Source organism: Cryptosporidium hominis (genome assembly GCF_000006425.1).
Source record: "Cryptosporidium hominis TU502 chromosome 3 CHRO013044, whole genome shotgun sequence".
Classification (NCBI taxonomy): domain Eukaryota; phylum Apicomplexa; class Conoidasida; order Eucoccidiorida; family Cryptosporidiidae; genus Cryptosporidium; species Cryptosporidium hominis.
Window position 1 is genome coordinate 1 of NW_667452.1, and position 12,145 is coordinate 12,145.

Consider the following 12,145-nt stretch of genomic DNA (forward strand, 5'->3'; position numbering starts at 1 on the left):
TTTTCAGCTTCATACTATTCTCTAGCTCCTTTACTCTCAATAATTCCTCATTTTCAAAATCATCTTCACTTTCCTCTGTCTTTTTTTTACTTAGACCCATAAAGTTGTTTAATGAAGATTGCTTCCACTCCTCACTTTTTTTTATTTTTCCTCTATTTGAACTTCCATCTGTAATTCCCATTTCATAGCAAAGTTATGTTTCAATTACTACTCTTTATCTTTGTTCAAAAACAACTATTTACAAAATTCGTTGCTTCTTCTTATGTTTAAACCTTCCTAATATATTAATATACATTAATTTGTACACATGCTACTCAAATTTATTATTATTATTTTATTTTATTTATTTCTTATTTATTAATCGCCGGTATAGGAAAAATTTGTGTAATTTTTTTTATTAGCAAAAAAAAATTTATTCGCATGACTAATAAAATTATATACCGGTAAAGCAGTAAATGACGTGTCAAAAAAATACAAAATCAAAATGCAAAAAATTAATACCCCAAATTATGATAAGATAATATCTGATGAGCTTGAACACCAAAATTTGACTTTTTTGGACCTAAAGGAATTAAATGATAAATTTTTAGAGAAACCAGTATTTGAGCTTGAGAATGAAGAAATTAACTTAAAAATAAGAGAAATACTAAAAAATAAGAATATTGCAAAACCAATAATTTTGTTAATTGTTGTAAATAGGCTAATAAAAATTGGAAACAAGACAATTTTTCTAAAGCCTGGAAAATGTATTGAAGAAAATGTATTCATCCCTGAGCTGGAATTACTTGCTTTTTTACTTAAAGAAGGAAACATTATTAGAGATTGTTGTGAATATGCCAATTTTTCAAATTTACAGAACATAAGTAACTCATTTACTATTGAAGTTTTGAATTCCATAATTAAAATTCCCACCCTTGCAATTAACTCAATACTGACCTTGAAACCAAGTCTAAAGAATAATATGAATTTTAGAATACTTGATAAATACATTCCGCTGGAACTACATGATTCCAACTACTATGAAAATATTTGGATATGTACATTATATATTTTAAACGATATAAGACTAATTGATAAAGCCACTTACAATGTTTTACAGGTTATTTTCAGCAGATTATTCCTGAGAGGATACAAGGAAATTTTATGTAGGATTATGGTTGGATGGTCGAATAATATTGATAAATCTTTATTTGAAGACTGTAAACTTCTTAATAATGGAGAATTATGCTTAAATCGTGTTTTTGATAATATACTAAAAATTAACAAAACTGATGATAATTTAATCAAGTCTTTTATTAAACAACTATTCAAAGAAATAGAGTCGGTAAGAGTGCAGACTAATCAAGGAATATTACTCCTCAAGCTGAAAGATCGGAACTTCGAGGAGGAATTAAGAGTTGAAGATATAAGAAATGACGATTTCTTTTTATTTCTTAAATCCATTGTTGACTTTTGTGTTATTGAAGAAGACTTGAAGAATAAGGGATTTCTCAAAAATGAATTGTTTCAGATTAAGAAACAAAACTTTTCCATTAAAACCTACTTGTTATTTCTGGATATTTGCGTCCTTAATGTTATCAAGAATGATGAATTCAGTAAATATTTCTTGCCTGAGCAGAGCTTTGACTATTTAGAAATGATTAGATCAGAAAAATTGGTTGCTCTGGAAGAATCCAACAAATTAAAGATTTATTTAAATTTTCTTAAGGAACTGACCCAATGTTTGACTAAGCAATGGAATTCTTATCAAGATTCAAAGGCTTATTCTCTTACTCTTTCTACAGTAATTATTCGATCAGTCTCTATTTTAATATACTTAAATCTGAGCAATTTATCAAACTTAAAGAAAGTATTACTTGAATTTTATATGGATATCACAGAAGGTATACAATTTAGACTTAAGAATATTGACCCAATCATTAGGTCTAGTGCTATGTATCTGGGAGAATTTTACTTTAACTTACTTTATGAATTGTTCCCGTCTACTAATGAAGCTGATAGCGGATATTTAATGAGCGAAAACCCAAAATTTGATGAACTTAAATTATTTAATCCAGAAATTAAAAACCACTTATCCTGCATTTATAATTCCACAAAATTCTTTGCAATTAACACCTTTTCATATGAAAGTGAGATCCAAATCAGAAATGCTACTGAATCCATTAAAGATATGTCCTTGAGCAAGGAAAAAAAAGAGTTTAATGAAGATCAAGAAAAGAAGATCATAGATGAGGATGATGAATTTTGGAATAAGGCACCCTCAATCAAAGCAAATTCCAAAAATGAAGGAATAATACAATCAAAAGCTTCAAAAAGCTTACTTTATACTACAGGAATAGAGCAAAAGAAGCAAGAGCCAAAAAGGAAGCTTGTGAATAAATCTTTTGACTTGATTAATCTATACACAGATGAAAAGAAATCTAAAGAAATACAAGACAGATCTGAAAAACTGTTAAATGTATTAAAAGAGTTAGCTGAAAATATCGAAAAGGATGATTCTAATTATGACCACCTAATTCTTCCTCTTATTGATAAGTTAATTTCATTAAAAGAAAAAGATCAAAAGATACTTGTGCTCATAATTTTTTCAAAACTAATTCAGTATAAGACAGACAAAGTTTCAGTGGAAATGATTAACTATTCATGCAATATGAACAACGGGATTCCAATGGATTTTAGGATCCTCGTACTAAACTCTCTGGCATCTGCATGCCAAAACATGGCAAATACACAAAGTAATACTCAATCAACTATTCGCCCTAATAAAAAAACTATAATCAATCTATTTGATAAATATTCACTAATTTGGTCGTCCCATATAGTCAAATATATCATGGAACTAATTACGCACTCTGAAAATCAAGAATGCTTTGAGAAGATTCCTAATATATTCTTCATCTCATCTCTAGAACTATTTAACCAAATTATCGTTAACACATCCTCCAACAATGCAAACATTGGACAAATTGCCCATTCTGGGCTAGAATTTATCACATCCATAGATTTAACTAATAATCATCTATTCAAAGACATAGCTATCAGAAAATCCATTTATATGCTTGCCTTTAACATTATTCTCAAAATTAAATACTCATCATATTTTCTGGCCCTAAACCAAATTTTACGTCAGGTTGTCACATGGATTTCCAAAGCAGAGATATCTGAAACAGATCCCAATTCTATCCGGATCATTCAAGAAACCAAATCATTTATTTCTTAAGTCACGTTGAAATATCCGTTTCCCGCCAACTTCAGATCTATGGCGGGAACAGTTCCGCCTTTAAGAAAATAAGCTTAATATGGGAAAAAAAAAGGAATAAAACTTGTAAAACAATTTTTCAAGCAATAATAAAAATAAAGAACTGAAGTTATTGGTAAGAGATTTGAGAATAAGAACGTATTATTTTACAGAATTTTGATTATTTAAGAATTTTAACAATTTATAGTTATTATAATATTAAAAGTCACATTTTTCCCATGTGCAATATCTAAAAAATTCAGTGCACTCAAATGGCGCTCACTTTTTCTCCCAAATCCCAAACCCAAATTAGTGGAATGGAATTAAAATAAAAAAATTACTAAAGGGAAAAGAAACAGGTTAAGGATTTGCGAATACTTTAAATGCAATTAACTTAATATAATTTTAAGTTTTTATATAAATAATTCAATTTAGAGAAACGAGTTAAGGAATAAACTTTAATATTATAAGTATTGGGAAATAGAAACTAATTTTAAGAAGGGGAATTTTTAAATTTAATATTATTTGAAGTCAAGGCAGCATTTTTAAAAAGTTAACTTTAATGAAATTGATTGGCAATCTAATTACTAGGCTCTAAGGTTATTCTATAATCAATCTATAACAATCCAAGACGTAACAATGCTCGGAAAAACTCAAGATGATGCGTCTTTCCACAAAAAAATTAGTTTTCAGAAAGAAGAGAGCCTAGGAATTCCATACTCGAAAGAAAATCCAATTAAAAGGCAGAAGAATCAATCATTTTTTAGCTTTGCACACTCGTATATTCAGTTTACATGGGTTACAAAATGGATATATTTAGGATCAAGAAGACCTCTTCCAGCCAAAGATTTGCCAGACTTACCAGAAACTGATAGTACTAACTACTGGTCCAATTTGTTTGAAAATTTCATTGAACAGGAGAGATTAAAAAACTTATCTTCTTTTGACCGTAACGTATTGGTCATTAGAGCTCTTTGGAAATGTTTATATGGTCAATTTATTATGCTGATTATTCTTAAGGTATCTTGGGAAGCTTGTTTATACTTAAACAACTCAGTTATTCGTGGATTTATTCAGTATAAAGAGATGGAAAGTTCTGCTGAAGTTAGTGGTGTTAGTAGCGAAAAGTCTCAAGCTTTAGGTGTTGGATTATGGAATGGTTTATTGTTGGTACTCTTCTATATTGTACACGTTTATATTTCAACTCAATTCAATTTTTGGGAATCTAGGGTTATTTTAAAAATACAAACATGTCTAAAAACCTCTATATTCAAGAGGTTAATAGAAAGTAAATCTTGTGCAAAGAACCTACTTCAAAATGGCAAAGAAATTGTTGATTCCAAGATTAAGGAGGATAAGCTAAATATTGCAGAAGATTTACATTTAGATATAGATCCTAGTCTTTCTAATCAAAACTCCAAATCCCAAAATAATTTGAATGAAATTGGACAAAATACAAACAGAAGTTTTTATGACAAAAAGAAAGGATCCGAAGATAGATATACTATCTCAACTAATGTGTTTAATCTATTAATGGTAGATGTTGAGGATATTGAAGACTTTATTATGGCTCTTATCCAGTTTATTTTACTTCCATGCAGAATTTTTGTCGCATCATTGCTTATGTACAGAAATATTGGAGAGTCTGCCATTCCTGGAGTTGTTTTAATGATCTCAATGATCGTCTTTATGATCATTCTGGATATTATTTCAGCTTTACTTAAAGGCCCACTACTCTATTGGCGTGATAAACGTCTAGCAAAACTACATGAGGTTTTAAATAAGATTAGAACTATTAAGATACTTGGATGGGCTCCATTTGCTGAAGAAATTGTTCTTCGAGATAGGAGAAATGAAGTCAGCTATTTGTATAGGATCATTTCATTCTCAGCTTTATCATATTTGTTCTTCAAATTGGCAATATCTGGTTCTGTTGTTGCTATTATGGTTTATTATACAAAAGGAATGCTCAGCAGAGCTGGTAATCTTTCTTCTTATCCAAATGGCTTTGATTTGAAAGCCTCAAATATTATCCCTCTAATCCACGTAATTAACTATGTGGCTGGAATTCTCAGAACTGTTCCAAACTCTTTGAATATGCTTATTGAGGGTTGGATATCACTAAAAAGGTTTAGTCATCACTTGGGATATTCTCATTTCCCTTCTGATGAAAATAAAGTACTTGAGAATCACCGCTCCCTAGGCGACGCTATAGTTTGTAAATCGAATATATCTTCTGAAGGCAGAGTAGAGAAACAACAAAAGCAGGAAGAAACTCCTTTAATTTCAAAGATTCTTACCTTTGATGGCGGAAATATGCTCGAGGTAAATGAAGTAATTAACAAAAAAAACCAGGATAAATTACCTTCACAGGTATTTCATTCTTATACAAATCAAAAAATGGACTACACATTCGATGAATCTATTCTAGTTTATCTTCAAGATCTAGAGTATATTCCAGAATCTGATGATGAGAATTTCAAGAAAACAAAAAATAACTTTACTTTGATTATCCCAAAGATGATAATTAAAAAGAATTCATGTCATTTAATAGTTGGTAATTCAGGATCAGGAAAAAGTACTTTGCTATATGGAATATTAGGTGAAGTTTATTCCAAACGAGGTTTAAGATTTATTAGATCTCAAAATAGTACAATAGGGTTCTGTAGTGAAGACCCATGGATTCCAATTGGAACTATACGATCAGTAATACTCTTTGAAAGACCATGGAATGAAAAGAGATATAATCGAGTTCTTGAAGCCTGTTTACTAATTGAGGACATCATGCAATGGCAAGAAAGAGATTTAAGGGTTTTAGATGATGGTGGCCATATACTGTCAGGCGGGCAAAGATCAAGATTAACTTTAGCCAGAGCTTTGTATGGCTTTTTATCAGATCAAGAAGAATATAACTCTTTTGATGAAGATAGCATTGAAGAAAATAGCTATTACAGTGTATACTGTAGCAATGACAGAAGTTCAAATAGATTCGATACTCAACTATTCCTGTTTGATGATACTTTTGTTTCTCTTGACCCTAATGTTGGGAGGAGAATCTTTTATAATTTGTTTAATAGAGAAAGTGGTTTATTAACAGGAGGTAATTATTCTGCCGTTATTGTAATTAATACAACGGTGTTATTGTGCTTCTTAGATGAAAAACTTTCGCAAGAGGAAATAAACGAGAAATTTGGGGTCGAAATTAACATTTGGAACATCAAATCAGAACCTGGAAGACCTAACTATAATATTCTGGAACATTCCAAATATGAAATTTTAAAGAATAGTAGTGTGGAAAAAGATCACAGCTTTAATAACAGTGAATCCAACTCCAGAACAGTTTCTGGCTATATTGATGTAGGACCCGGCCAAGTAACAAAAGAAAAATTCGAACTCAGAAAGAGGAATTTGTCGGCTGAAAAGGAAGCCAAGTCCAATAGTAATTTAAGCTCATCAATAGTAACAGATTTTGAGCATCAGAATTCAACAATTAAAGCTAGAGGGACTGCTAGTAGCTACTCTTCTTCAGATTTTTACAACGAGGATATTATTTGCATTCAATCTGAAACTGGTCATAGAGTCATTCCCTTAAGTTTGTATGGATGGTACTTATCTAAGGTAGGAATAGTCTTCTTTATATCTGTTTGCCTACTAATAATGACAAGTATCATCTTAGATAGCGGCCAAGACTTCCTACTTGTAGAATGGACAGGTTTCACTTCAGACGGTAGGGATTTGAAGACTGGTACGGAGTTTTATGATAGCAATTCAAGCTCACTCAATACTTTGGAATCTCATATGAATTATATGTATGGACTAATTATAATATTTATATTTGGGATCTTGACACATCTTCTCGTACAAGTAACACAGATTTACGCAAGTCTTAGAGCTGCAAAGAAAATTCATAATGAAATGTTGAGTAAATTACTTACTACTTCTCAGGAATTCTTCGACAGAAATACAATTGGACAAATAATTAACCGTTTTTGTTTGGATATGGTTTCTATAGACAGAAAGACTATGTTCAGGATATGCAATTTTGTCTCAATTTTTTTGGAGATCTTAATCAGAGGCGGATTCATCATTTTCGTGTTTCCATGGCTACTGTTAATGATACCACCAATTTGCCTATTTGCTTGGTTTTGGCTATTCCAATACTATAGACATGCATCAAGAGAACTTTTTAGATCCAATCTATCAGCTCATACACCAGTATGTAATATTTATACCCAAGCATTAATGGGAGGATCTATTATTCGAGCATTTAGATGTGGGCATGTATTTCTAAATAGAAATATCAATTACATTGATAATCTTCAGAAGATCAGATTTATGAGATCTGCATCTGCTCAGTGGATTAGTGTTAGAATGCAGCTTCTATTGCTTCCATTTACAGCTGGTATTACATTGGCGCCAATTCTGTTGAAGTACCTGAATTTAAGTACAGCATTCTTTGCGTCATTTACTATTATTAAGATGACTGCAGGGTTATGGGGTCTTGCTTTGGTTTTTGTAATGTCCTATGCTCTCTTAATTAATGATTTTTTCAATATGTTCACAACCGTAGAGAAGTCTATGTGTGCTGTTGAAAGGGTTTCAGTACTACTAAATGATTTGGAAGATTCAAAAAAGAAAGAATTTAATGAGGAGGTTCACGAATTGAAATACAAAGAATACATGGTATCTAACCGTAATTCTCCCCAAAATAATTTCCAGGGCCTTTATATTTATGAGTTAAGGGTAGAATATGGAAACCAGTCTCTTGGAATTGAGCTTAAGAATGAGTACGTAAAATATGGGGAATGTATAGGAATTATTGGCAGAACTGGGAGTGGGAAAACAACATTTTTAAATTCTTTATTAGGTCTTACTCCAATCCAATCCAGTCTATTATTTTTGGATGGAAAATGGCTATTTAATAAAGATATGAGAAAGAATAAAAACGATTACATTGGAGTTTTACCTCAGAATTCAATAGGTTTTGATGGGTGGACAATCAGAAAGTTTTTAGATCCTTTTGATGAGATTCATGATGATCAGGTTATTTGGGATGGAATATATGCTTGTGGTCTCGAGACTACCCTCCGTTCTATAAGTAACTTGAACCCCTTAGATGCAGTATTAGGAAATACTTCAGGTGGGATCTCAAAGAGACGTGGTTCTAAGGACAAAAATGAGCATAAATTTACTCAGAAACATTTAAGACAGCTTGCTCTTGCTAGACTAGTAATCCACAGGTTAAAATATAAGATTATTCTTGTAGATGAGCCTCCAGAGGAACTTTCTAGCGATTTGCAGAAACAAAATGGTAGCGATAATTATGTCTCTATGAACTCTTCTTCAACCAGGAAATTAGGAAGCAATATTTTGGAAAATCAGTACCTTTCTGTAGAGGAAATCGTATCCAAATTTATGAAGCACTGTGTAGTTTTTATAGTTGCTCACAACTACAAGTCTTTAAAATCCTGTAATCGAATTTGGGTTTTATCAGGAGGAGTTAAAGTTAACGAGTGTGAATTTTCTCAAGTGAACAACCAACAAATGCTTGCAGATTTCTTACTTACTAACACAAAAAATCAATAATGTCTTTTTTTTTATTTTTGCCTCTACTTATATTTTTAGCATTTTAAACGTATAAATATATTAAGAAAATCCAAGCAAAAACAATAGATACCTACCTGATAAAATGATTATGAAAGCAGTAATTAGATATCAAGTATATTGTTTGACTAAATAGTAAGGAAAACAAAAAAACATCATTAGTAATATAAGCAAGTTAGATTTGAATACGTCAGATTTCTTTTTCTTTAATAATTAGGAAATTCTCCCTTAATATTGGCATTTCTTGAATTTATCAAACAACTATTTGTTCTCGTTATATTATCGGCAAATTTTTATTTTTATTAGAATTAGCTTAATATTTTTGTATTACGTGTAAATATTGCGCATGCATGCAATTTAGAAAAATTTGTTTGCACAAATTCATGTATGAACTCTATACCGGTCTTGAATGTGGCAAAAACTACGTTTGGCGCCAGTTATTGGTTGATTATTTAATTAGGTAAATAAAAAAATAAAGAATAATAATTCGAAAAGTATTTTTAATTGTAAGTTAGGAGAAAGCAGAAGCAACCAAGTTTTATTCCAATCAAAGTTTTTTTTTGAAGTGTTTTTGGAACGAATCCAGTGTGTCTTCGAAAGCTCGACACTAAATGGAGAATATAGGTCTGGAAGCGGTTGCTGGGAAGATTAAGAATGGAAAGAATGATGGGGTTGAGTTTCTATTCTTAACAAAAGCAGTTGAGGGTTGCTTGATTTCCCAGGAAATAATTTCTGAGCTGTTAGATTTTGATATTTTTTGTATTGACTGGCAAGAATACAATAAGGATCCAAAATATACAGTGGGGAATTTTGATAAGGTAAATAGCATAAACTTTGTAATACAAGAACCACTGATACAGGTTTTGAGAGAAATATTGGTTACTTTGGAAGCTACTTTGGATGCAAATCTTGATCTGAAAATTAGGATATATTTGCCTTATTCTTCAGAATTACATGTAGAATATGCAAGGAATATTGGATTATTGCAGGAGGAAATCTGTACTATTAACAAGAAGGTTCAATTAAAAAGGTTTGACTTTATAAGCATAATAAACGAAGTAATGAAAGAATTTGAGGGAATAAACATTTCTATAGAAACAGTGAATTGGATATCAATATTTTATTGTATTGCAAATTTGATATGCAATAATTCTTGTTCTTCAGTTTATGCAACTTGTATTGAGAATAGAAGTTTACCAATTCCTCTTTTAGAGGAGGATATAGAGAGAGTATATAACAGTGTAGTGAATGAAAGAAAGAACCAACATTTAAATAACTTCATAATGCCAGATTTGTTTAGCAAAGAAAATGTAAAAAAAGATATGGCACTTCTTAACTTGGTAAACCTTCCATCTAGCCTGAGAAAAGCTTATTCAATGCATATATTGCAGCTTATGTCATTTCTTCAACAAGTAACAGGAACCAATTTTGTAGAATCAGAAAGCTGTTCTATTAAATTTCTATCAATGGGTCAAACTTCTAATTTAATTTCAAAAGCTATGCAGGAAAGCTACCTCGAAATGGTTAATACTAGCTCAAAAACACAAATCAAGCCAAGCAATACAAAAGATGATATTACAATACTAATAATGGATAGGACTTTAGATTGTATTTCCCCAATTTATTCACCAATACTAAACATTAACTTGTCAGAGGACGAGACTTTCTCAAGATTTGACGACGGAATTATTGAATTTTTAGATGAATTTATCTTAAGTAGTACTCAAAATCAAGCTATTGGGAATATTAGTACTGGTGATAGTCTTGAAAAAGATGATCCAGAATTAAACTGTAAAGAGTTAGAAGAAGATAGAGAATCTTATCTTAATAAAAAAGTTGAAGATTCCAATAATTCAGACGAAGGCTATATACATGAAATCACAAATCCGGTGTACCTTTCAATAATGCTGGATCCTGAGAAGCTCCAAAAGGATCTTGTTATTTCTCAAAACTACCCAATACTCTCTTACAGGTTCATTTCAGCTCTGGAAGATCTTAAAGACTTGATTTTATCACGAGAGAAGAGTTTTTCCGAGTCTTTGAAAAAAGATATAATTAACAGACTTGACTCTATAATGAATATTCATCCAATATATGGCCAAAATTCATGGATGTTTTTACTTTTAAGTCTAAACCAGTCTCATTATACCAGAAAATTTTGGACTGAGGTCTGTGATGTTTGCAATAACTATGATTTAAAGTCAAATAAGAGGAAAGTTATGGTTTTAATTATAGTATACAGATATTTGGTTATTATCCAGAATGATATAGCATCAAATTCTAACGATATAAACATGAAATCACCTTCTACTCAGACTTCATCATCATCTTTAACTCCAGTAATTTTCCAGGATCAAATTGAAAAGGAGGAAGATATTATTGGGAAAATTGTTTCAATTTTACTAATTATTAGAGAAAAACTTTTACCAGATTCTATTACAAATATTTCAAAAAAGTTAGAGGATTTGAGTTTAAATCCATCATTATATAATACATATGACTTGAAATTGGAATTATCAGCTCTACTTCAAATCCTTCATTATTTTTTAATACCAATGTTTCCATTGGATTTAGTATCATTCAACTCAATATTTGTCAGAAATCTCAGAAAAAAATTTACAAATAATTCCTTTGAAAATATATCTGTAAATGATCAGACCGAATTGCAGAGTTATTCTTTAGAATGCATTAGGAAGATAATTTCTCTAGCAATCTCTTGTTCAAGTTATGAAGGTCCAGATTGTAAATTTACATCCTTTAATTTAAAACAAGTGTTGGATTGCTTCCATCCAGAAGGAGGATTCTCTAGTTTTGGTGATCTTGAAAAATTAGGAAGAAAGCTTAACAATATTAGAAATGCAAGAAGTAAAATAAAGTACAAGTTTTTTCGTAATTTTCAGTTATCTCCATTTTTACCAGAAAATAGTAAAAAACAAGAATTTCAGATATTGTCCTTAGTATCTCAAGTAATTCTTTATATAATTCAAACAATATTTATTGAAGAAAGCAAAACTTCCAAGGAATGGTTGAAAGTTGATTTAAAAATGAAAAGTATTTCATCCAATTATGATGAATCAAGCCTCCAAAGTTTGAGAAATAAGCTAAAAGAAACAAAGAAGACTTTAGTTATCAATATTATTGGCAATATTTCAATGTTTGAGATCAACGAGATTGAAAAGCTTTCAAATAAATTTAGAGATTATGTTAATATTATTATTCTAACAGATCATATAAGCTCGGCAGCATCTATTACTAATTCCTTAATCACCGATCATCATAACTTATAAATACAAATAAGCTACT

At 30.6% G+C, this 12,145-nt stretch overlaps 3 protein-coding genes across 3 annotated transcripts; all 3 read left to right on the forward strand.

The window, feature by feature from the left end:
- The first annotated feature begins 484 nt into the window (after positions 1–484).
- Chro.30057 (hypothetical protein) lies at positions 485–3,220 on the forward strand. Its single annotated transcript, XM_663199.1, has 1 exon — positions 485–3,220. One exon carries the CDS (start codon positions 485–487, stop codon positions 3,218–3,220), a length of 2,736 nt encoding a protein of 911 aa, XP_668291.1.
- Positions 3,221–3,877: 657 nt separating this feature from the next.
- Chro.30058 (ATP-binding cassette protein 2) lies at positions 3,878–8,824 on the forward strand. The annotated part of the gene is made up of 1 exon (XM_663200.1): positions 3,878–8,824. One exon carries the CDS (start codon positions 3,878–3,880, stop codon positions 8,822–8,824), a length of 4,947 nt encoding a protein of 1,648 aa, XP_668292.1.
- A 629-nt stretch (positions 8,825–9,453) lies between these two features.
- On the forward strand, positions 9,454–12,129 carry Chro.30059 (hypothetical protein). The annotated part of the gene is made up of 1 exon (XM_663201.1): positions 9,454–12,129. The coding sequence occupies one exon, from the start codon at positions 9,454–9,456 to the stop codon at positions 12,127–12,129; it is 2,676 nt and encodes an 891-aa protein (XP_668293.1).
- The last annotated feature ends 16 nt before the right edge of the window (positions 12,130–12,145 follow it).